This window comes from Patella vulgata, chromosome 7, assembly GCF_932274485.2.
Source record: "Patella vulgata chromosome 7, xgPatVulg1.2, whole genome shotgun sequence".
Classification (NCBI taxonomy): Eukaryota; Metazoa; Mollusca; class Gastropoda; family Patellidae; genus Patella; species Patella vulgata.
In genome coordinates this window covers 15966142-15993906 of record NC_065885.2, presented here as the reverse complement: position 1 = coordinate 15993906, position 27765 = coordinate 15966142, and the positions used below count along the sequence as shown (strand labels likewise).

General features: G+C 33.3%; 1 protein-coding gene across 1 annotated transcript in view; it reads left to right on the top strand.

Moving 5' to 3' along the window:
- Positions 1–27765, top strand: part of LOC126828201 (pleckstrin homology domain-containing family G member 5) — a 180296-nt gene that overhangs the window by 150277 nt on the left and 2254 nt on the right. The window contains exons 13-23 of the mRNA XM_056102167.1: positions 15775–15933; positions 17536–17631; positions 18226–18276; positions 18733–18885; positions 19520–19630; positions 19786–19935; positions 20281–20418; positions 24597–24713; positions 25556–25688; positions 26116–26228; positions 26670–27685. Of these exons, the coding sequence (XP_055958142.1) occupies positions 15775–15933; positions 17536–17631; positions 18226–18276; positions 18733–18885; positions 19520–19630; positions 19786–19935; positions 20281–20418; positions 24597–24713; positions 25556–25688; positions 26116–26228; positions 26670–27685 (2237 nt within the window). The remainder of the gene's footprint in view (positions 1–15774; positions 15934–17535; positions 17632–18225; positions 18277–18732; positions 18886–19519; positions 19631–19785; positions 19936–20280; positions 20419–24596; positions 24714–25555; positions 25689–26115; positions 26229–26669; positions 27686–27765) is intronic.

Genomic DNA, 27765 nt, shown 5'->3' with positions numbered 1-27765 from the left:
GTAAATCCATAAACTTGTGTTTTTATTAAGAAAAACTGTATTTTAAAGTCTAATCAGTGGAAAACTAAAGAATTATTCTAGAAACTGATTTAGTTTTTCAATTTATTTTTGGAGCTGCATCTGATCAATAGAAATACATTGAGTGTAAACTTTAGAATTACTCAGTATATTTCTACTCTTAAAGTAGCTAAGTCCGTAACTCAATATCATCCAAAATCTTCGACATTGAAAACACGATTTTTTTTTGCAATTTAAATCAGCATTAGTGTTGTGATCTTACCTGGAAAAGATGGGCTTCTGATATCCAATATTTAAGACAAAATAAACATTTTACCATTGGTACACGACTCGTGTACCATAATGCGTTTCAGCGCCATTTGTAACAAGGTGCTCAAACAATGAGGCTAGACATATTTCACAAGTCATGTCAAACGATGATACCATGTTCTTATTTGGAGAGCATGTGCAATAAATAATATTGGTGTTGACTGGAATAACCAGACGCTAGAAACTGACTTGCGGTTGAGACTTCTGGCATATTTCGCCGAACAAAACTGATAACAATTCACAGTAAAACGGTTTATATAAATTCATATTACATTATTATATGTGTTTCGACCCATTTGTGCCAATTTCTAGGTCAAAAATATTAGCGATTTAGCTCCTTTAAATGATTAATGATAATGTTATTAAATATGAAATTGTAGGAGACTTTTAGAAGCACCATAGATGATATTATTATTAGATTGTTTTATAACTTTCCATAATAATCAACATATAATAGTCACCATTATGATTATAATCGGTCATTATATCATATGAAATCTCTCAGTAAGATCTTAATACAGAGATTAGCATATGAACATATAATACTTTATAATCCACTATGTATGTGAATAGTAATCATATAATTATGATGATAAATGTAATAGCTGTAAGGGTTGTCTTTGATCTAGTGAATATCAGGCTTTGTTTTTGTCAGGGTATATTAAATATGGTGTGTTATATATTGTTACCTAATCTAAGGTAATTCTAGGTAAATGACAGGTGCTTGTGGGTTACATGTATACCTGGAAGCTAAATATTCTATATTTAAACAAATAATGGAGTAATTGTCTTTAATTTTGATTTCTAAGCTAGTTCTGTTTAAAAGAATCAGTGTATTTAATCTGTAATAACAAATCTCCATCTAAATGCTGTTGTTGTCCAGTATTAAGGTCATTGGAAGCTTCACTAAACTGGCTATACTGAATTCGGTCATTGTCCAAATAGTACCTCAGCATTTTTCATACACAGTTCCCACTTATCAGAGGTTGCTTCTGCGGGCTAACACAAATAGTGTTGCCTAGTGGTTCGGATGGGACTAGACAATAAGGTTCATCTGTATACACATTGGCATGCACATATAAAAAAAAACCTTAAGTTGGAATTTAGTGAAGAATAAGCAGAAAGCTGAAAACATTGCAATAACTGTACATTCAGTCTTACAATGACTGTACATTCAGTCTTACAATAACTGTACATTCAGTCGTACAATGACTGTACACTCAGTCTTACAAAAACTGCACACCCAGGCTTACAATAACTGTACACTCAGTCTTACGATAACTGTTAAATTCAATCTTAATGACTGTACACCCAGTCTTACAATAACTGTACACTCAGTCTTACACTTAACTGTACATTCAGTCTTACAATGACTGAAGTATTGTGGTGAGGAGATACTAAACCCATTACTTCCACCATCTGAACTGATGGGCATATTTGATAGAATACCTTTAATCATATCAATTCTCAGAAATGCAAGAAAACACAAACAGTTACTTTGTGTACAATTTTATTACACTGGAAACTAATAAAGAATGTTAGTTAATTTTTTTTTGTAATAGGGGTACGCATAAACTGCAAAATTGCTCATACATTTAGTAATTCCAGAAAACGATAGAGTTATCCTAACTCAAAATGAACTAAATATTGTGTTGACGTGGTTTTAACTTCCGTACTTCCTTTCCTAAATTCATATTACTCACATTGACAGCTGTGTTTTTACGTCATAAAGATGCGTACAACAGATTGTAATTAAACAGAACAAGCGTCAGAAACAGGAAGAAAACTGCCGATTGGTTTTTAGACATGACATCATCGTCTGTGTGGATTCTGATTTATATTCTTCCTGCGTTACATGTAATATGACATGGAAACCTTGTCTGACGTATCTTGGACATAAATTTAATAATATGGAAATATTTGTCGTTATTTTATAACCCTTCTGCCAGTAGTATACATACTATTTTATTTGATGTGGCATGTCAGTAGCGTCAAACAAATGTCAAATTGACACCTTAATGGATCTTTTGATATCCGAAGTGGTTCAGTTTTGACATAGTTAACTCAACTCTAGTCACTTAGAAATAAAAATAAGAAAAAATCTGACCGAATGGATTAACCAGTGCGCTTTAGATCATAAGGGCTATCATTGAGTCCAGTGGCATGGAATCAACTCCCACCTAGTATGTGACAGGGTCCCCTGGCCAATCTCAGAATGGATTCTGATTTATATTCTTCCTGCGTTACATGTAATATGACATGGAAACCTTGTCTGACGTATCTTGGACATAAATTTAATAATATGGAAATATTTGTCGTTATTTTATAACCCTTCTGCCAGTAGTATACATACTATTTTATTTGATCGAATGGTTTAACCAGTGCGCTTTAGATCATAAGGGCTATCATTGAGTCCAGTTGCATGGTTTCAACTCCCACCTAGTATGTGACAGGGTCCCCTGGCCAATCTCAGAGGTTTTCTCCGGGTACTCCAGTTTCCTCTCAGTGCTGGGCACAACTACTGAAATTGAACTATTTTACTTTCTCTCCTTTGGACAAAATTCAGACACAAAATTGCTATGTTTTAATATTATCGGGACATGCTAATTGTAGGCCGGTTGGGGAGGTTCAGGAATTTCCGGAGCCCAAAATGGCCGCTTTTTATAAATGAGTATTTTGGGGAATACTAACCCGAACCCTAACCGTAACCCTTTTAAGAGGGGTAAACGTTAAATTAGATCCAAGTTCAGTCTTCTAAAAAGGGTTAGGATTAGGGTTAGTATTCCCAAAAAATTTCATTTATATAAAGCGGCCATTTTGGATTCCGGAAACACCCGAACCTCCCCAACAGGCCTACAATTAGCATCTCCCAATATTATCTCTTTCACTTTGATCGTAAACCCCGCCTAACCTTTATCACTCTCACATACTAAAGAGTCTTCCTGTAAGAAACAATAGATATATTACTATACAAACATTAAGATAAGGTATCCTCCATGTTTGTTTAGATTAAAGGTGTATATTAAGACGTGAATAAATAATGAAGTTTGTCATCTTTCACTAGAGATATTTCTAGTGTAATGTATAAAATGTATGTATATTGTAGATGTTTATTTACAGTGGTGTATCTAGGTTTTTACCAAGGATGGGACTTGGTACACAAATTTGATCTCTCACTTCCTGTATATCATGTTTCCATATGGTGATCAACATACTTTTTGGGGCAGCCTATTACGTATGAGACAGGATTTAGCAGGGTGGGGCTGTCTGGTTTTATTAGGGATGAGAATGCGGTTTTGTCTTAAAGTCCATCAACTCATATTTCACAGGACAATGTAAATAAAATAGATTTAACTATGTAAATCAGATGCCAAAGTGTGTCTATTTAACAGTCTGAAAATTTTATATCAAAGTGGGGGATTGGATGGCCAAATGGTTAGCACGTGCGTGCTGTATTATAAGGCCTGTCATTGAGTCAACTGGCGTGATTTCGAATCCCCGGTTGAATGTGACAAGGAGGTGGGTTGCCTGTCCAACCTTCTGAGTTTTCTCCAGGTCCTCCGTTTTCCTCCCACTGCTAAAGACCCCTACGCGCAAGTCAATTATTGAAATAAAAAAAAAACAAACCATATGTTAGTCCCGAAATTACCTAGTTTGTGTCGAGTGGACATTAAAACCCATTTCTCTCTCTATATCAAAGTATTGTGCCATTTCAAAATGATTACCAGATTTTCTTAAAAGTGGTCTATAACTCATTTAAGGAATTTCATTCTTCATAATGGGCACCCATACCACTACAACATCAGCAAGTATCTTCGATCGGTTGAACGAGAGCAATGAAAGGATAATGATGGTTAACTAGAGCTAAGTAATATGAAACAAGATAGTCACCTAGTGGATCTTGTATTTATAGGTTCAAGGACTAGGATTACCTGTCCAACCTCATGGATTAACTTCATGTTCTGACCTTGCCTAAGGCCACACCAATTTTTAAAGACAAACTTTGTTGCTCTTCTCAAAATCTTTTAGTTACAAATGTGTGTGTGTTTAAGAATTTGAGGGAGCCATGGTGGCTCAGTGACTGGGCTGGCTGAGAAAATTCATCAGGATTTTCCAGCGTAGTTTACCCTTGTCAGTGGTGCAGGACAAAGGGTCTGGCAAGGGACAATGTATAGTTGTTTGGATGGGATGAAAAACTAAGGTCCAGTGTACACATTGGCGTGCATGTAAGAGATCCCTTGGCAGTTGGAATTCGATATTAAAGTTGGCGGTAGTGCTGCTGTCCAGGCAAAATGTCACACTGTATGGTGTATGCCCGTCTTTATTAGCCCAGTCAGAGCAAAACAATTATAAGATGTTAAACCCCATTTCATTTCATTTCATTTCGTTTTGGAATTTTACAAATCATCGTATATAATCGTATATAAGGGACTCATGTATCTATTTATTAAGAACTAAGGAGAATTAATACTAAAGTTAGTTGGGCCTAAAGGCAGGAAGCTCAGATTTAAAAAAATAAATGAAATAGTGAAATATATTAAAAACCTGATTCATAGTTATGTTAGTCTCCAAAAATGTTCTAGTTGTGTTGAGTGTAGACAACCATGAATCTCTTTATTACAGTAATTGTTCATGACATTGATGATGATGTTGTTACCTAAATTCCGATTGCTGGGGAAATATTTTCTAAGGGTAGTCTGACCCAATATATTAGCCAATCGAATGTAAGAGTAATGATGAGAGATCTCGATCAATGTTTCAAATCAGCTTTGATCTTCGTCAACTTGGTTAACATGACCTTCAGGTTTTTATCGCATGGTTGAATTTTGTTATATTAACACGAACTGTTACATGAAAATATATAACAACAATACTATATACCTTGTAATAAAGAGAGTATTTACACTTAAAATTTAAAGATACTTTCTCTGATTATAACAATTAAAGAGTCAACACACAAGGTACAATTTTATGGATACACAATTACTGAGTTTGATACTAAGCGACGTTTCGACGAGGATACTCTCGTCTTTATCAAGAAAATGATACAGGTATGTGAATAGTAGACTAATATATGCAGAATATGAGAAATGAAATGGGGTTTAACGTCCTACTGTTTTGCTCAGAACTGGGCTAATGAAGACGGGCATACGCCATATAGTGTGCTATGAGGGAAATTTTGCCTGGACAGTGGCACTACGGCCTACTCTTATATCGAATTCCAACTGTCAAATGATCTTTTACGTGCACACCAATGTGTACATGGGACCTCGTTTTTCCATCCCATCTGAAGGACTAGACAGCTGTCCTTGTCAGGCCCTCCGTCCTGTATCACTGACAAGGGAGAACCACGCCGGAAAATCTGGATGAACTTTCTCGGCCAATGCAGGGATCGAACACTCGACCTCTAGGCTAGCGAGCCAGCGCCTTACCCACTTACCCACTGCAGAATATGCAACAAAAATAACAATCAGATACAATTAAAACTTAACACCTTTGATCAGGGGGCCATTTACAACTAAACCTACACAGCAGAAACTTATCAAATGAAATGGGGTTTAACATCTTACTTTTTCTTCACCAACTGGGATTATGATGACAACCATACATCATGAAGTGTGCTATGAGGGACATTTTTATTTTTGATATCAAACTGTTAAGGGGTCTTTAACGTGCTGTTAAACATACATTATGCAAGAGCTAAATCTGCCTATTGCAAGTCTTTCTTTAGGCCTGAAATGTTATATAAACTATTAATTAGACATTTATTAACAATACAAGATCGTAATCGACTGTAGATGTCATCGGATACTTGAGATTGTAACTAGATGAAAACGGAGCGCCATTTAAAAATTTAATTTAAAAATGGGAAAGCGAGGCTAAGTCTCGATTATACCAATGCCCTGGTTCCCACTGTGCGCACATCTTGTCAAAACTACAAACAATGATAACTTGGCTGAGAATGAAGTAATTTGAATGAAATTTTCAATATTTTCTTTTTTCATCATCTATGTTTGAATTATTATAGCAAGAATGACCAACTCTTTATTAAACTCTTAACTAATGTTTCTTCAAGTTAATGGTATGTATATATTGGACCTTAAGACACTCAAGAGATTACATTATATATATGGATGTTGAAACGTGTCTTTTAAATTAGAATTCAAGCATATTTTAAATTAAATAAGATAGAGATGGAGTTGAATGTTTTGTCAACACACTACTTTGTTTGTTTTGAGACTAACATATAGTTCATTTCTTCCTATGAATGGGGAATTTTTCCTAAGCAGTGGCATTTGGCCTGCTCTTCATTAAACTCCAACTGTCAAGGGTTATTTTATCTGCACTCCAGTGTGTACATTGGTGGATTGGTGTCCCATCTGAAGAACTAAGCATTATAAGAAAAGAATGAGTCTGTTGTTGTCACTATATACGGGGGTGGGGGGTGGATGGCTGAATGGTTAGCAAGTGCAAGCAACTTTCTCTCATGAGAATTCATATCATTGAGTCAGTCACCTGGCCCTCTCTACCTTTGATTGTTTAAAATGTGATCAGTAGGTGAGAGACTTTAATCCTATAAATGTTGTATTTGGAATACAGGTAGCATTGTTCACTAAGCTGTCAGGTGAAAACTGTAATCACCTTTAACCTTAAGGTGTTAAAACAGGTGACCAACCACCTAGCTCCCCTTGACAAATTGCCCCTACAGCAATTATCCCACAATTCAACAGCTGATGAGGTAACCATCTTGGGTTTAATGTGTCCATGTAGCCCTGATATCAGATCTGTAGATGGTGAGGAATGCGCTTGTCATAACAATTGTTGATCTCTTCATCAAGAATTTATATACCTGATGAGCATTGAGATTTGGATTTATATTGAAATACCTTCACCATAATTCATCATTTTGACCAATTTTACCTCAGAGATGTGCTATTTTTAAGGTGTCAATTTGAAGCCATTTCTGGATCTGTTGTGGACTACTTCCTTTATAATTGCATGGAATGTGTAAATATTGCTCCTCAAAGACATTCTTGTGGACAGTTACACTGAAAATTTGATGGAAAAAAAAAGCACCCCCGAAAACAGATGAATGATTTTGTAAGAAAAAACTGATCTGTGTGTCGCATATAGAGAGGAAAATTAGGTCATCACCTCAAAACCACGACGGTCCATTTACCAGATCTGTCAGACGTTTTTTACACGTCGGGCAAATATATTTTTTATATTTGTTTTGGAAAGGATACCGGAATAAATACCACACAGTCTACTTTATTGATCTTTGAGAATATAAAAACATATATATATATACATCGATCGCACAAAGTTTTTCGTGAAAAAGAAGAAAAAAATCGACAAAAACAAGCAATATGCTTAACTGATTGTTTTTTGATGAATTCGCCAGATGCAAGCTGTTGATCCAGAAGCCCACGTACAAATATTTTGTGAAAAATAATTTGATGCATCGCAAGCAAGTTTGTGTTACCTTATAGAAACGTAGTCAACAAGTAATTAAATTTAAAGGTTTAAAATTCCAAGAATTTGTAATGTTTTCTGATGTTGACTTGGCTTGTAACTCAAAGATGTTTAATATCTTTGTGATGAATGGACATTTTCTATTGGAAGTTAGCAAAGTTCTGAAAAGGGGAGAAGTATTCAAGAATTTATAAAGCAATGTTTTGATTGAAGTAAAGCAAGTGGCTTGGCAACAAAGTTTATTTGTTAAAGATTTCCGATCCAATAAGGTTGTTGACCTTTTGTTTTTCCATGTTATTTTGGAACATCAATTTATATCTAACAGATGTACCTGCCATGTTATAATGAATTTTAAAAGAATTTGTTTTTAGAATTCCTCAGTGGATTTTTGATCGAAAGTATATTGCTTGAAGTATGAAAAAGAAAATTCAATTAGTCCATCTGATGTAAATTTCGTAACAATTAAAAAGAGCTGAGTCAGCTGACACACAGTTTTCTTTGATTATTGAAATTTGACGTTAAATATTTCACGATTCTGGTCGACGTCCGTCCTAATGAAAATATGGAGGTGAAACCTGTTATAGTTGTTGAGATAGAAAAAGTTGACCTTTAAACACGAATCATTGACTTCTGTTTAGAGAATGTGAAGTGTGTCTCTGACTTCAGTTTTCATTATTTCTGGTTTGTAGGTGAATTCAAATAAAGTCTTGAATAATTTTTGAAACCATCTTGAATATCTAAGTCTTGTTAGTTTAATGAGCCAAGTACGTTGGAATAATTAAGATAAGTGTAAGTTCTATGAGAATCGTCTGTACTGATAATAAATAATATAAAATGTCTTTATCTCAAGCAGAAAGGTGAATCAAGATAAGATTTTAAAGGTCATTTTTATGAATAACTGTAGATGAAACTTAAGCAATAGAAATCCAATATAAGCATTTTAAATTACATATCCTCACTGCTAATATTGGTATAAAATTTCTAATAAAAATTTGAAATCTAATCTGAGATTGAAGTTTAAAGCTTATTTTGTCAAAATATAAATATTATAGAGTGAATTTAGAATTACTAAAGAAGAGAAATTCAATATGCACATGTACATATTAAAATAGGTGTTCTTGATAAGTTTCTACTCCATTAATAAATAGTTAAAAATTTCAGACTGAAATTTGAAAGCTGATTTTGAATTGTAATTAGCTTTGATTAAAGATCCGTGAACAAAAGAAATTCAATATTAAACGTGTATATATTATATTCATGAGGTGATACACACCAACATATATTAGTATATTACAGCCAGCCAGATAGAACACATGTGGCTGCTTGCTGAAATGGATAATCAATTTCTCTACATTAATATTGAAATTGTTATTGGCGGAGTGGATTAGGTGTATAGCATATATATAGTTGTTATAAAACTCTCATACGTATATTACAAAATTTCAGAGGAAAGACAAAAACCCTGTGTTTTGTTCGAGGGTTGGATGCCAAAAAAGAAAGTTGAACAATTGACTGTGTACAAATATTTGCAACGAATACAGGATCAAAGGCGAGAGAACAAAAACTTTCGATTTTCTGTTATTTAGAAAGATCTGTGAAAGAATTGAGTAGCCTTGTACTTGAATAATTTCAAAATCTTACAAATTGTGATTCTTCATACAAATTCTGAATAAGAGTAGGCTACAAGAAAGACTGGATGGTAAAGACATATAACCACTGTCGATTATGGTCACTTGGTTAAAGATATGTGGGATAAACTAATTACCGGGTAAATAGTGTTAATTAATCTAACTCGTGTACAACAGAAAACTTCTGATTGTTTTGAAGTGTGGAAACTGTGATAGTAAATTATACCATATTTCGAGGTGCTTTGGTAACTGTTTTCGTTTATGAATTAGAACAGGGTGCAGAATTTTTCTAGTCAGATTTATTCCACGATAAAAACTTTACTGCTCGGTAAACTATGCAATTTTTATTGTAAGTTTTATCTCATCTTAAACACAACAACGAGGTCTATGGAATTTTAATTACTGTGTCACACACAAGATATCAATGTAAGTTTCATTTTCATCAAAGAAGAGTCCGAGGATGAGGTTGAACCAAGGACTAGGAATTCATCATCTGTTTTATTAAGTTATTATTGTCCCTGGATATAAACCTTGTTAGAAATATTTGCATGATATTGGTCAAATTGACCATATGATTCGATTAAAGATTTGTTACAAGGGACGGTGAAGACAAGATCTCGATTATTGTAGACAATGGACATACCTGTACACACCTGGACAGTTAGTGCACCTTACCTATCAATCTATGATGCAATATTGATTAAAAGAAGTTAAATTAAATCGATTGATTGATGGATTGACAGCTTTGTTTATAACGTGACGTCAGAATTCACTGATGTTAAACAGACAACATGTACAGAAGCAAGGTAACTGGAAATAGTAGATTTACTTCTGGGTTTAATATTGTTTAATGGTTCCATAGTTTTAATGTAAAATGCAAAGTTTTGTGCGAGTAATTGATAGTTTGAATATGTAAGAATATAGATCCAGGCATTCTGTTACTTTAATTACTCTTTTAGAACAATTTGTAGATGATATGAATTTTTATTTTGTAAAGATACATTATGTAAAATTAGATAAAGAGCTGACAGTTCTCACTACAAAAATAGATAATGAAAAGAGAATATGTTAAAAATATCAATCAATTACTTCACTCTGAGCCTGGTTATCATTATTAGAAGAACGGTGTAGCCTTGATTGTCATTGCTACCATTTTTACGATAATAAACAATCGTGATTATCCTTTTTTACGGTATCCCGCTTCAACGGCAAAGTGTATTTAAATCGATTGAAAATCTAGACTATACAATGACATCTATATAGAGTTGATTATATTATTGGTAAGTTAAGTAAATTAATGTCTAATTGATAATTTATATAACATTTAAGGCCTAAAGAAAAGCCTGTAATTAGAAGATTTAGCTCTTGCATAATGTCTGTTTAATGAATGGAAATTATAGGTACCAATCATAATCATACACAACATATCAACTTTTTCTCCTTGTCCGGGGGGGGGGGGTGATGGCCGAAGGGTTAGCAGGTTCGCGCTGTATCATAAGGCCTGTCATTGAGACAACTGGTGTGGTTTCCAATCCCTGAATAGGATCGTCTGTCCAACCTAGCTCGTGGGTTTTCTCCTGGTCCTCCGGTTTCCTCCCACTGCTAAAGACCCCTACGCGCAAGCGGACTATTGAAATAAAATTAAACCATATGTTAGTCCCGAAATGACCTAGTTTGTGTCGAGTGGATGTTAAACCACATCTCTCTCTCTCTCTCTCTCTCTCTCCTTGTCAGTGGTCCAAGCCAGAGGACCTGGCAAGGAACATTGTCTAGTTGTTCGGAGACGGATTGGCATGGAAGTATGTAAAAGAATCTATCATAGGCTGTAGGACTGCTCTTTGTTTCAAAATTTCCATCATAGCAAACTGTATTGTGTATATGCCTGTCTTAATTAGCCAAGTTGGTGCAGAAAGGTACGTAGGATGTCAATTCAGCTTTCTCTTTAATTCCCAACCAGCCACGTAATATTGTTTCTGATGTCATTTTAATGGATTGCCATGGAAAGGAAGGAAGGAATGATCATATACATGTAATAGAAGAATGATCATCAATATTAGATACTTCTTGGCCAGTGCACAAAAGGCAATAAATTATTTAGTACAAATATGACGTCCACAATCTTATGACATCATTAATTTATATAAAGTTGTACAGTATAATAATAAAAGCAGTGTGGTTATACTTAAAGTAGCTAAGTCACTAACTCAATATCATCCAAAGTCTTCGACATTGAAAACACAAATTATTTGCAAATTTAAATCAACATTGCTGTTGTGATCTTACAGGGAAAAGATGGGCTTCTGATATCCAATATTTAAGGCAAAATAAACATTTTACCATTGGTACACGAATCATGTACCATAATGCGTTTCAGCGCCGTTTGTAACAAGGGACTTGAAGAATGAGGCTAGACATATTCCACAAGTCATGTCAAACTGTGACGCCATATTCTTATTTGGAGAGCATGCTCAATAAATACGATCGGTGTAGACTGGCAAAACCAGATGCTAGGGATTGCCATTCGATTGATACTTCTGGCATATTTCGCCGAACATAACTGATTAGAATTTACAGTAAAAACTGAAAGCATTGAATATAAATCAGTTTACATACATTCATATTACATTATTATATGCATTGCAACCCATTTGTGTCAATTTCTAGGTCCCAAATATTAGCGATTTAGTTCCTTTAACTGTTGTTGATTTTTGCTTTGTGGTATAATCAACTTTAAAAAATATATTCTTTGCTTGTACTGTTAAAGCTATCATCCATTCTACATGAAGACTTCATTCTTTATTTTTTTTTTGCAATATTAAGAAAATTTACTTTTTTTGCATTATTAAACATACATTATGCAATAGCTAAATCTGCCTATTGCAGGTCTTTCTTTAGGCCTGAAATGTAGTCTAAATTATTAGACATTGATTCACTCATCCAGACCATAATCAACTCTTGATGCCATTGCTAGCCTGCGATATTTAGCAGATTGGAATACATTTTTTGAAAAATAATGTAAAAATGGATAATCAAGACTTTGTTTTTTTTTATCCTACTGACTTTATTAATGATGATCGAGACTAGTCTAAAGTTCAAAAGCTAATATCTCGGTTCAGAGTGGAGTAATTTGACTTAAATTTTCTGCATATTCTATTTACATTATCTATTTCTTTAACTATTATAGCGAGAAATGTCAACTCTTTATCTAAGTTTCCCATAATGCCCCTTTAAGATAATTTCTTTTTTGCAGTATTAAGATTTTTTTTTACCAAATTAATGGCAACAATTTTCCTAGATATTGCATCATTTTGTAATTTGTTTATTCCCTATGGCTCCTGTAATGCTCCAGTCTAAACAAAGTTCCCAACCACACCTCACTATAAAGTGGTACATATTATATAGTTATGCTTATATATCATATATATCAAGTTATTATATTGAGGTATCTATTGTTTCATGTGAATCAATAAACAGCTGTTCATATATTTTGGTAGAAAGTAGTATATTTATCTACTTTATGTATAAGAAGAGACAAATTTCCTATACGTCAACATCCAGACACAACTTTTTAGCATTTTAGTAATACAATCAGCATTTCAAAGAACGGGGTCACCTGCATAACTCGACAATTAAACAATTATCGAAGGAAACATCATTCTCTATACAGTTTAATTAATAAGATCAAATTGAACACAATTTTTAACTTTGTGGAACATAATTTATCAGAATTCAAGATTCAGGAATCGTAATTAACCCTTTTCAATTAGTAATTTAGCAATTAAGCCACTCCTTTGTGAAAATAGCTGCTCAAAGTAATAAGAGAAAAAATATCAACAACCGTAAATCAAGTGTACTTTTGAACAAAAAGCATTGATTGATTATTTCCTTTTATGAGAAAACAATTATACAGCAGGAGTGTTGAAGTTTAAAAATAGCTAAATGGGTGAACAATTATCGATTAGTTTGAATAGTTTCTTATTTCTATTCTGTTGGTATTTGCTGGTAGGGGGCTGAGTTGTGTAATATGTATTTTAGATCATCAGGTCTGTCATTGAGTCAAGCGGCAAGGTTTCGATCCAAAGCTTTTACTTGATAAGGAGCGAGGTCACCTGGCTTAGCTAATGGCTTTTCTCTGGGTATTACAGTTCCCTCCCACTGCTAAAGACCCCTACGTGAAGGCAAATTATTGTAATAAAGATTAACATGTTTGTCCAAATTGACTTAGTTTTTGTTGAGTGAACCTCTCATTTATTTTGGGTTTCTATCCTCAGGTGGTCACAACTCAATGAAATAAGTTAGGAATAGTAGACTTTAATGACAGAATAGTTCCTTTGATTGCTTCACAAAACAAGCTTCAGCTTTGATATATTACTTAAGATAGAATTTAAAAAAATAATATACTTCGTGATATCCAATATGAAGACACCTGTTCAAAGAATTGATCCAAGTTCAAAACATTCTAAATATTTAGTACTAATAATCTTATTGACCAATCCTTTTGTATTTCGTGATATTCAAAGATTTGTTTTCTTTGAAAAGACCGTATTGATCATAACAATACACTTGAATATACATAAACTTCTCATAAAATATACTAATACTACATGTTTAAACAAGCATAAAAGCTCTTATTATGCTGTTATTACTTGTATTAAAGTTTGAATCATGCATCATGAACATTATAAGTATGTAATAAATCAGTGGATTGCTACATCATAGGAGTTTAAATAACCGTATATAATGCGATGAATATAATGTATATAATACGTTCATAACGGTAATATTATAAAAATGATTGATGTTCTGTGGATCTTGATTCTAATGCCTTTTCTTAAGCATCTTTCACAAGATCAATGCATTAAGTATATATGCAGTGGTTTTTCTCTATCTTCACTGGTAAGACTGGGGTTGGGTGGTCTAATGGTAATGCCTGTGATTTAGATCATAAGGTCTGTCACTGAGTCAAGTGGCGTGGTTTTGATTCTTAGCTTGTATGTGACAAGGAGTTGGGTCGCCTGTCCAACTCCAACTTCTTGGGTTTTCTCCAGTTTCCTTCTACATATTGAAATAAAATTGAACCATATGTTAGTCCCAAAATGACCTAGTTTGTGTATAGTGGATGTTCAACCCTATTTTCTCTTTGTCTCTCTTTGACTAGTAGGAATCATAGTTATTCCAGTCATTTGTGTATATTTTGACCAAAATCCTATTTCATGGGCTGAGGGGCATCATTGGATTAGGGGATCTCTCGTCATTTTCCTAATCAGAAAGCAGTATATTTTTATTCAGTTTGACTACAAGATCTGTCACCTCATACAAAACTTTTTTCCTTTGCTATTTTGTGAAATAAATCTATTTATTTAGCTGTGAACCACTTTGAAAGCCTACATTTTTCATTTGACTGGCTCTACTTTCATATTTCTTACTTCGTAAATTTCGCATAGAGGAGAGATTTTCCTGAGTGTTATTATTTTAAATAGATATGTTATATTTACTTGAAGTAAATAAAGCTACTGTTATATTTACACAGAGTATTATTATACTGTTTACTTTACAAGGACATTAAATATTAATACTCTTATTATTTATTACACACTGAATATTCATTACTTTTACATATTGAATATTCAGAACTTTTACATATAATATTTCTATCACCTATATACTGAATATTCATATTATCTAGGCCAACATACTAGATATTAATAACTCTTACATGTGTAACATTTCTATCACCTAAATACTGAATATTCATATTATTTTTATCATGTGCATACTGATAATTCATATTATCTAGGCCAACATACAGAATATTAATAACTTTTACATGGTAACATTACTATCACAAATATACTGAATATATTCGTATTATCTAGGCCTACATACTAAATATTTTCATATTATCTAGACATGGTAACATTGCTATCGACAACATACTGAATATTCATATTATCTAGGCCTACATACTAAATGTTAATAACCTTTACATATATAACATTTCTAGAACCTACATACTGATTATATTCATATCTACATTCTGAATGTTCATATATACACTACATGCTATAGTTTTACATATGTGTCATCATGTTACAAATAATGTATTACATGTAATGAAATGCAGCGTGTGTTGTTAAAATTATACAAATAAAATACATTACAAACATAATAAATTAAACATTCCATAAAAAAAGAAAAAATGTAATGTACTTTATCTTTCATGAGAGATGTAATATTTAAGGAAATTTCCATTTGCCAGTGAAACCATAAAGCCTTTTAAAATTATTTTTCTTTTCTATATGCATCCAATATATTCAAAATTTGTTTTCATTCTTTTTTACAGGATCGAGAAAAACATGAACAACTCAACGAACTTTTAACCAGCTATAGTACACATGGATTACCTCCCTTACATCCACTTGTTGCTGTTGGAAAGACTCCGTTTAAAGAAGAGAATTTTTATCTGGAGCAAGACTGGAGACATATTGTTGACAATTCAGCAGTAAGTGAAATTAATCTTATTTTAGATAGAAGTCTTAATACTCTAGAACATGAAAGAATTACCCATCTTGCATTTGAGGTCTTAAATCTGTCACCACCATTAAGCATTTGAGGTCTTAAATCTGTCACCAACATTAAACATTTTAGATCTAAAACCTGTCACCAAGGTCAAGCATTTTAGGAAAAAATGAGGAATTGTGATGTTTTGGCCACATAGGGATTTTTATTCCTAACTGTAACTAGTTAGTTCCTAATAGCACCAGTTACCTGTTTATCCACCAAATGAGCTCCTTCCACTGGCAAAAACAAATTCCACAAAAAAAAAAATGGGTCTCTTTATTGGACCAGAAACTCCCTTAAACCTGTCTCTCCCATTTTTTTAGCAATAAATTCAATCTTTACCTTATTATCTTAAGTATTAAGGGAGAAGAAATATATACTTAGTTTAGATGCACCAATGAAAATAAAAGAGCAAAAATTTAATTACTATACATGTATCTCAGTACTCAAATCTTTGCTCTGTAAACTTTTTCTGTCTGTTCTTTGCCGGGGGTGTGTGATGGCTGAATGGTTAGCGTGCGCGCGCTGTATCATAAAGTCTGTCATTGAGTCGACTGGCGTGGTTTCGAATCCCCGGTTGTACATGACAAGGAGTAGGGTCGCCTGTCCAACCTCGTGGGTTTTCTCCGGGTCCTCCGGTTTCCTCCCACTGCTAAAGACCCCTACGCGCAAGCGAATTATTGAAATAAAATTAAACCATATGTTAGTCCCGAAATGACCTAGTTTGTGTCGAGTGGACGTTAAACCCCATTGCTCTCTCTCTCTCTCTCTGTTCTTTGCCCCTAACAGTCGTTAACATTAGGATAAAAGAAACACTATAGACATGTATGATATATATTATTATTCTGACATATAAAGGTATATAGTTACCTGTATGACCTATATATTTACATATACCAGTTATTTATATACATATCAAAACAACTTGACAGATTGTCAATCAAGTCTTCATCAAAGTTTATTGTTCTACTTTTACTTTATGTAACAACTAAAATAGCTCCCATCAAATTTTGCTCAAATTTGTTATTTTTTGATAAATTACTAGTACTAAGTAGGTAATCATGCCTTTGGCTTTAATTAAAATATCTCAACTGTAGAATTCTTTGGTTTTAGGTTTGTTTTAACAAAATGACTGATATTTACCATAAATATTGACTTAAATAACAGACTGGCTAATGTTATGATTTTATTCTCACAAAATGTAATTCTTGAGGTCTATGAAGAATTATCCCCCTTTAGTCTTCAAACATTTTTAATAATGGCCATCATGTTTGTTATGCATGTAGATAACTGTTTCATAAATTAACTGTATTTGGTTTCTTGGTGTTGATATCTTTATATTTTCTAAAATTAAGGGTTTGGTTTGATACAGTTACTACTTTAATGTGATGTGAATAGAGTTATCCCCCTTTAGTCTCCAAGCTTGTTGCAGTCCATTTATAAAGTTCTCAACTTGATAACACTTAATATAAAACTGTATATTGGTTCTATGTTTGAACCCTTTTTATAAACAGAAATTAATTGGTTTATTTTTGCCTTCTAGGAATTGTCTAAAACCCAGCACGATCAACAAGAAGCTATTTGGGAGCTGATTGGAACAGAAAGATCTTTTATACAAAATCTCAGGGTTATTACATCTGTAAGTATATTCATTTTGTATTAGATAAAATAACAATAATCTGAGATACTTATAATATATAATGTCATATACATATTTGGAACATGTTTGTAAATGCGAGATCCATGATAAAAAATTTTGGGGAAGTTATAATGGAATTCGGTCAACATTTAATTTTGAGACTAAAGTACAGTAATTTTTTAATTTCTATGTGTTCAATGCGACAGGGAGAATTTTGACTCTGCAGTGGTGTTTTCACCCACACTTCTACAGATTCCATGGCCAAAGGATCTTTTATGTGCACTACTGATTTGTACACAGGAATTGTTTAAAATAAATCATTTGTAGACTTGCCATTTGTGAATCATGCATCACCAATCTGAACACAGGACTGAGTTAAAAGTTAATTATGAACTCATTTATACCATATGTAATATGTGCACTACCAATATGTATGGAAGACCGAGTTATAAGTTGATTTTTAAATCATTTGAACTTATGTGATTTATATAATGGAAGGCCACAACTGATAAATAATTCAGTTCAATAGACAATTGTAGGAATATACTCCCATAAATGATATTTGATTTGAATATTTTTTTTTGTGTTTTGCAGGTTTTTAAAAATTGTTTATTAAATATACAGAACAACCAGTTATTATCAGAGGTACATTTAAATACTTATTCTTGTTTTTCTTGAATAGTTAATACAAGCTTTGTAACTCCACATATACAATGACTCTTGATTCAGATGTATTTGCCAGTCTTTGATTGACTGATAGTGATATTGACCAACAGGACAATTTGCCTGCCATTCAATTTACATGCTATAAAATGAGAATTAACTTAAAACACAATCAATATAGTGAAAGTTTAAAGTAAAATGCTTCGAAATATGTAAAAAGAATTGAGGGAATGCTACAAATATGTCAAGAATTGAGGTAACGATACAAATATGTCAAGAATTGAGGTAAAGATACAAATATGTCAAGAATTGAGCGTCCAGCAAAATTTTGACATAGAAGCCCGGTTATCTGTTCAGAAAAAATCCAAATAAAATTCAGTGTTTCTACATCATTCAATAAAATAAATATTCTTTTAATATGAAGCTCGTTAATTTCAGATTGAAACCGAACAGTTATTTAGCAATATCGATGATTTAGAAGAAGTAAATTGTCAGTTTTGGGAGAAATATATTTTACCGGTTTTACAAGAAAGTCGAACGTCTCATCAACCACTTAATCCGTCATTATTTAAACATGGTTTTACCACTAAGGTAAGATAATATACAAAAATATACTCCCTTGTCTCTGAATTCTGCACATGGAAATAAGACATTTAACTATACGGCTCTACTAAAGATACATTTACCTACGTGGCAAACCCTGATCTATCACTCTATTCCCCGATTGTACGTGACAAGGAGTAGGGTCGCCTGCCCAACCTCATGGGTTTTCTCCGGGTCCTCCAGTTTTCTCCCACTGCTAAAGACCTCTATGCACAAGCAATTTATTGAAATAAATATTGACCTATAGATTATTCCTGAAATTACCTAGTTTGTGTTGAGGGGACATTAAACCCCATTTCTCTGTCTCTCTCTCTTTCTTTTTTATCACGTAAAATTTAGTGGTAAGGACACTAGACTCTTGATTAGAATCTCCCAGGTTTGGAATACTCGTACTTGTCTGGATTTTTTAAGAGTAGCTTCCAGTTGTCAGGTTTGATAAGTAGAGTGTTGCTTACTTGTTTTGGATGGAACAAAGAAAACAAAGTCTGCCCTTGTGCACGTAAAACAACACTTGAGAAGAGTAGGTCGAATCACCACTATCCCAGCAAAATTTCCCTCCCTTTTATAGTTCAAATTCATAAATTACCCAGTAAAATAACACATTTCCAAAATTATTTTTCAGTTCTCTAAATTATTTTTTCCCTATACAAAATGGTGCATGGATCAGAAGAATTGTGTGGACTATCAGAGAACAAAATACAACGAAAATGAACTTTTTAAAACATTTGTTGTGGTGAGTGCTATTTTTGGTTTCATTATTTTCAGAACAGCTAAAATGAATGAGTGTTACATTTTTTGTTGTGAATTAAGTGATTTTTGTGTTGAAGAAAATCCTTGATTAGTTTTTGGAAAAATGAAAGTAAAATTTTATTGTTTTTGTATTTTCAGTGGGCTGAAGCCCAGAAACAGTGTAACAGATTAAAGTTAACAGATCTTCTGGCTAAACCTATGCAGCGTTTAACAAAATATTGTCTCTTGGTTAACGCCATCTTAAAGAAAACTGAAGATGAACAGCAACAGAAAGATTTACAGGCAATGGTTCGTATTTTCATTCAGTCGTAAAATAATTTGAAAATATTTCTGGAATTAAATATTTGGAAAAAATTGGTATTTCTTATATTCAAAATTACAGAGAATTGAGATTCAAAATTACAGAGAATCAAGATTCAAAATTACAGAGAATCAGAAATTTATTTATAATGGCTCATATAATGTTAGAAAAACAGAATTTGTATGGAAAATATGGTGCATCAAGCTAAGGGGGGACAACTCCAGAATGTCGACAAAATAAGAAACATAATGATGGTACTAGATACTATGGATCAGCTTATTTTATAAATTTCTTTGGATATCTTTATTTCACTTTTTTATTTTATATTTTAGATTGATTGTATAGATAGATTTGTTACACATGTAAATCAACAGTTAAGAAACCAGCAAGATCAAGAAAGATACGAAGCCATTATAACAAAGATAGAGCCGTACGAGGCTGTGGAGGCACCTAATGAAGAATGTGTCAGGGTAAGATTTTAGATGAGAAATCTTTTCTTGTTAGAATTAATGGAACCCTTTGTACTGTCAACACAAGAGCATGGGGAGATGTCTTTATATACAGAAATTATCAGACCAGTCCAAATTGTTACATTGTGTCCATTTCGTTTAAGGACTTACAAGCTTTTAGTAGACTCAACACCCAGACAAAGTACTTTAGAAAATTGCAAATTGTGAAAAGGGGAAAATAATTTGTGGTTAGAATGAATTTTTGGGTTATGTTATAAGGTCATCTCAGATATCAATGTCCTCACTTGTATAATTGTTGTATTCACTGAGACTCTCTGTATTAAACTTATAGAGTGAAACAACAGATGATTTCATTCTTTTCAATGATATGAAAATTTTATCATTTTTCAAAATATAAATTAAATTGGTATTTTATTTGATATCTTGGGGAAAACCAATTTGATATCTTAGGGAAAACCAATTTTGGGACAGTGGGTCTTATTCTGGTTGTACAGAGAGTCTTGGTTTTTAGTTTAATGTTATTTCTTTCTAATCAAAGTTATTCAGTTTTTAATAGCTCATCCAGTTTTATCTTAGCATAATCACAATCTAGGACTGCTTGGATCTAGGACAGATTTTTGTTGTTGTTTATGTTTTTTTAAAGTACAGAAAAAAAATGTTGTACATAGTTGCTTTGGTATGATGCCAATTAGTTAAAGAGATAGATAATGGACCCAGAGGATGAACTCTGGTTAAACCATGCTGGCAGTAGATTATGAGATTGTGATTATGCTAAGTTGAATTATTTATGTAGTGTGTTATCATCTATTACTGATGGATGGAAAAAGCACATATATTTTAATCAATCAAAGTATTAATCTTCTAATTTTAATCTTCGGACTAAATTTAGTTCCTGAGCGTTATTTGTGGAATTGCTAATCCCCTTTAAACTGACAGGTTATTCTCTACAATGAATATCAGTCTTAACATGGTTCAATTCCATTCAGTATTTACGAAGACATGAGTACATTTTAGTGTGAATTAAGTCATGGAAAATACATTATTTTATCAAAAAATGGAAGTGGCGCACAAAGGCTTCAATTAAAAAAGAGCTATTAAGATCTGAATGTTCTGTTATGATGTTTTTATTATTGTCTTATTTCTAAACTGTTAAAATCCCTTTTTCACACAGCTAATGTCTTACTATCACTGCTCATCATATTATTTTTGGTTTTGCATGAAATCGTACTTTCTAGATCCGTGCAGCAACATGTCAAATGTTTGTGCATGCTCATGTCGTTTTTAAATCTAGTTTATAATATATCATTTACTTTTTTTCATATCACTGTGCAATTTGCATGTAGGGTATGCCTTTTATTCTTCTATTGTCATTAACTTTATTTTTCATGTCTTTTTTCAACATAATAAGTTGTACTTTGGTTGCATAGTTTATATCATATTTATCATGGTAGTTTGGTTGTCTTTACATAAACACTATTGGTAAGGAAGGAGATATTTGTACATCCAAAAGTCAATGTAGGTGTGATGTTTTCGATGACTTTGATGAAACCCTCTTAAGAAAAATATGAGAATTAGATTGAGTGCAGTTTTGTACATCAAAATTCATCAGAATTTGTCGCTAGACCCAGTAAAAGGCAAGAGTTTATGAAGAAGGCAGTTGGACTATCCTCCCCTTCTTCCCTTTGTGCCATCAAATAGCTGACCCTTGGTGGGAGTGGGGATGCTCTCAACTCCAAGGGTTTTTCTTCACTTCCTAGTCCACCTTTGATATCATTTTAAGTCATTAGATCATTGATAACTGTTTTATTTAAGGTAAGACATTAAAATAAAGGAGAAAATGTTGTTGACAAGTGATTATGTAATGATAAATATAAAAGTATGATTGCAAAATGCAAGATGGTTTTCAGGTTTCCATAAGGATGAAAGAAATAAGCTGATACATGTCAACATAAACAATCGACCCAACCCGCTAGGACCTTTCTGATTGGGGTCAAAATAAAAAGTGTGATTTGATCTGATGTGTTACTTTGATTGGGAGAGTACCAGTAGTAATCTTTGTAAATTTAAATTTTTAATTTGATCGAGAAAGTGAATCTCTGTCTGTTTATTAATTTAGGTTTCATTTATACCTCTATGCCTGCTTAATCTGTGGCAAAATAAATTAACACATCATAAGTAATTATACCACAACTTTAACATTTAACTCAGATCAGAGAAGATAAAAAATATGAGTGAGTTTTAAAATGTATGTATGAGTATTTAAGGCACATCAAAACGGTTTAAGAAAGCCAGAAAAGGTAAGGAGAGTTAATAGAAAGGATGAAACTCTTATTCTCTTTGAAAGTCTTTGAAAGAAGGTGAGATAACTCTGATTTGCTGTTTGGATTTGGTGGTATGCAAGATGGAGCATGGTAGTTAGAATTTTAGATTCAATTGCTTTTTTAGGCCAGCAGATGTATTAGCTTATAGATCGTTGCTGTGTTATGCTTTGTTGTATATTGTGTGAAATTTATAGAAGAAAAGGTTGAGAATTAGAGGGGATTTCATAATCTTTTATAAAAAGAGAGGATTTCTTTAGAATAAAAAAGGATGTCCAAGCCTTAGTTTAATAAGTCCCAGTTTTTTCCATCAAGTTGTTTAAATTTGAATTTAAATTCGATTACAAAATGTCATTGAGGTATCATCTGGTTCCACACAAATTTTTTTTATTTTTCAAAACATCTCTCATTACTTACTTTTTAATGTTTCTATGTCATATATCCTATCAATTTCATCCTTTTTCTCATCATTGTCTTCTTAGCTTTCTTAACCTCCTTTTCACAATCAAATTCCTTTTATTTTATTGTCCAATGCTTTTCTCAACATTACTCCATTTTTATTCCTTTTTAGTCCCCCTAGCCTAACTGAATGTATGACTTTTTCAACCATAGATGTTTTTAACCCTAACCCTAAGCTTAACCAGTTAGCTCCTATTAGCACCAAGTGGCACCTGTTCAACATCAGTGGCCAAAACATCAGTAATCCACTTAACTGAACCAAGATTTATTTTGGTACTGTCAGCACATACTCGGCATAAAGGACTGTCAGAACTTTAAAGAGGCATTTCTACGTTGATCCTACATCTGTCATGCAATCTAATATGAATATACTGAATATCCACTGCATACAATTGTATGGAATACATTTACTGTTTATTACAGAGGGAATTTTTGACTAGGATCTCTAATCTTTATCGGGGAGTTGGATGGCCGAATGGTTAGCATGTGCGCGCTGTATCATAAAGCCTGTCATTGAGTCAACTGGCATGGTTTCGAATCCCCGGTTGTACGTGACAAGGAGTAGGGTCGCCTGTCTAACCTTATCTCCAATAAGTGAATTATTGAAATAAAATTGAACCATGTGTTAGTCCCGAAATGACCTAGTTTGTGTCGAGTGGACGTTAAACCCCATTTCTCTCTCTCTCTCTCTCTCTAATCTTTATCCTTAAAAGTTAAAGTTTGATGAAGAGTAGGCAAAGATGCCGCTGTCTTCACAGAATTTTCCCCATAGAACACATTGCCCACATTCATTAACTGGGTAGGTGTAGAAAAGTAGGACATTAAACCCCATTTCATTTGCAAATAAAACATCTCATGTTATCAATTAGTAACAGTAGGAGTGCCTCTTTAAACTAGCTATGTTTTATTGAACTGCTTGATTCTTGTGAGCTCTGCCCTTTAATACCATAATACCACCTGAACTATCCTGCATGTCGAATTATAATTTTCCTATTCGATGTTGTAATTATTTAACCTCATTTTTCTTCACTTCGCAAATTGCTTCTTTTATTCACAAAATTAAATGCGAAAACATTTCCCAAGATTTTCTTAAATCTTGTAAGCTCATGTAAGTTGGTGAAGGTTTTTATTTTTTGTCGCTCTCTTTTATTTCAGATTTTAAATTCCATATTTTTTTTCCCTGTGATTTCAATGTTTTAATCATTATTAATGTTGTGTAAATTCACGTGCTTCATTCATTTGTTGTCATCTTTTTTGGTTTCGGACTTAATTCATAATTAACGCCTTTCTTAATTACTTAACTTACTAACTCAAAATAAATATTGTACCATTGAATTTGTTTTAGTAGCCTACTACACAGAAATATACCAGATTTTTTCACGTTGCCTCCTGTCTTTTCAGATTCTTCAAGAATACAATTCGAACTTCGACCTGCGAGCACCAATGCCAGGAATTAATCAGATAGGAAGAAAACTCCTGATGCAGTCAGCTCTCCGTCTCAAAGAACCTCAAGCTAGGGTAAGTTGCTACATCTCACAGATTTCTTCGATTTGGTTACCCTCATAAGTTTTTTTTTTTTCGCCCGCATCAAAAATTAGTTTTCTCTATTGAACTATACAAAATGCGTCTGTAAACAGGAAAGTGTTTAGCTGCACTTTAAATGCATTTAATGAGTCAATGGTTTTAATGTTCTAATGCATGAACACCATATGAGAGGAGTAGAGAATGAAAAAGATCTTTTTGTAATTGAAGATTCACTGATGGTTGATGATGCAGGACGGAGGGGCTGACAAGGAAAGCTGTCTAGTCGTTCGGATGGGACGAAAAACCGAGGTCCCGTGTACACATTGGCGTGCACGTAAAAGATCCCTTGGCAGTTGAAATTCGATATAAGAGTAGGCCGTAGTGCCGCTGTCTGGGCAAAATTTCGATCATAGCACACTGTATGGCGTATGCCCGTCTTCATTAGCCCAGGTTAGGAGCAGAACAGTAGGACGTTAAACTCCATTTCATTTCATTTCATTTCATTTCTGATGGTTGATGCAGAAATTGTTTATTAGTAGATCTAATGGTTGTTGAGGATTTGGTCATACATTTGATATATTTAGAGTATATTTGTATTTCTTCTGATCATATAAGAATAATAATAACAGATTTATATAGCGCAAGATTACACTAAAGTTATATTTAGAATGTATTTGCATATTTAGAATATATCTGTATATTTCGATGATATACGTGATATATATATAGAGTATATTTGTATTCCGTCTGATCATATCGGTTAAATATAGAATATATTTGTATATTTTGATGATATATTATGTGATATATATAGAATATATTTGTATGTTTTACAGATGGATGTTGATTGTTTTCTGTTCACTGATCTCTTTCTAATCTGTAAATCTAATAAAAGAATGGATAAGTATAAAGTGATGAAACCTCCGATGAGATTGGACCGAATACTTGTACATGATCTGAAAGATAAAGGTAATTGATTCTACATGTATTTAGTTTTATGAAACAACTTAATAAAACCTATCTTGTCTACAGGCGTTGAGTTGTCAAGTTGACTGAAATTGAGAGTGATCACTCCAAATGAGTCTCTACTTTTTTCGACTCGGTATAATCTGTTTTCATTTTAACTCTTCAATTGAAGAACATTTGATTTAAATTTTATTAAACTAAATTCCACGTTATTTCACACTTCCAGTGGTATACACAGGATCTAATTTTTCGTTCCATTTGACAGAATAGACCTTTCTCAACTGGATTGAACCTGGGATTGCCTTGTTAATGATCCTGCATCGTTTTCCCCCACTGTGAAAGACCTGCACAAAGTGCATAAGGAATTAACATGTTAGACGCAAATGTATCCAGCTTTCTTGTATTCAGAAATTTTATTTGATTTTTTCAGGGAGTTTTCTGTTAATTTATTTGAATGAATACCATGTGCCTTGTACAGCGTATACATTCCATGCTAATGAATCAGCTGTAAAATGCTGGTTAGAATATATTAGAAAAGCTCAGGTGAGTTGTTTTACCTGCTTTAATATCGGGATTACAATGAGATGGTTCCATAGTTAATTTATATTTGAATTGACATCGTTTGATGCCCTGCCTGTAAATCGCAAATAAAAATATTGAGCTGTTTGGAATAATTGCTATAGTTACTTAAATCTTTTAAAGAATTTCATAATTCAGTTGTATGGGTGACTTGATACACTTGAAGATCACTACCATTATAACTTCAGCCGCTATATATAGAGGTGGTTACTCAGGCACATACATAGTGTGGAAGTTTTAGACTATCATTCAACCCCATAATAGTTTGTCTTTCTAAGAAAAGGTATCACAGTGCCTCCTCAAATAATTCACATGACTAAGATAAAGGTTCGCATCAGTCCTCCAACAACCAGATTTATTTATTAAAATACATGATTATCCATTATCTTGATATTATATTTTCAGGGTGCTTACAATGATGCCAGAACTAGAATGGACAGGGAAAGGGTTAACAAACCTATATACAGTATGGAACAAGTCGAATATACACCTCTAGATAAATATTCTTTATCGGGAGACACAGATGAATACTCGCGCACAGATAGTGTCGAATCAACTGACGGACGATTTATACCCAATATTATAAAAACAGCTGCTACTCCGGTAACTGATCAAGAAAACTTTTCACAAGATTCAAGTCGTGAAGATTCGAGTGATGCTACGCTATGTTCGGAGGAGTCATATGGTGACCGAAATGGAAAAATTTCTCCATCTAGTAATTCACCCACAAATGACGCTAAACACACATTATTAAATATTTCAAAAAGCGTGCCAACTAACAATGTTCTCAATCTTTCAATGATGTCTCATATGTCAGACAGTGATCCCGATTTCTCAGATATATTGGACGATGATTCACAAGCGAAAAATAATTCACGGAGAATCTCAAGAACGCGTGCAGAGAAGCGTTATCACACAGCGGACTCGATTCAAGATATGAACAAAAAAGACAAAGACAGTAGTATATACAAACGATTGTCGTGGAATTATGGGATGGGAGATATTATGGATAAACATTCTTTACGAAACAAAGCTATGAGCACAGACTCCATTCGTAGTTATCCTTCCTCAAGTGGTGTTAGTTCCACAGGTTCGTTACATATTCATACGGAGAGTGAAATCAGTGAAGAGGTTGAGAGCGGATTAAGTCCCGATTGTTCTCGTCATATCCATCACGATGCTTCTTCCTCAATTGACAGTAGTGATTTAGAAACTGTGACTTTAACACGCGAGACGAAAAAGTCCAAATCAAAGTCCACATCGGATATTGTCCAAATGTTGAACGATATTCGTACCAGCGACCAGGAACATGGAATATCATCTGTAGATTTACCAGAAATAACAAATCGAAAGAAACTCACACATGCTCAGATAGTAAAAATGAAGAAACAACTATTACTTAACTCTAATGTTGAAGCCTCGTAAGTTCATTTTAATATTGTTTCATTGAACAAGATTCGTAGCTTTCATGTGGGTTGACCACTTAGGATTAGGTAGATTT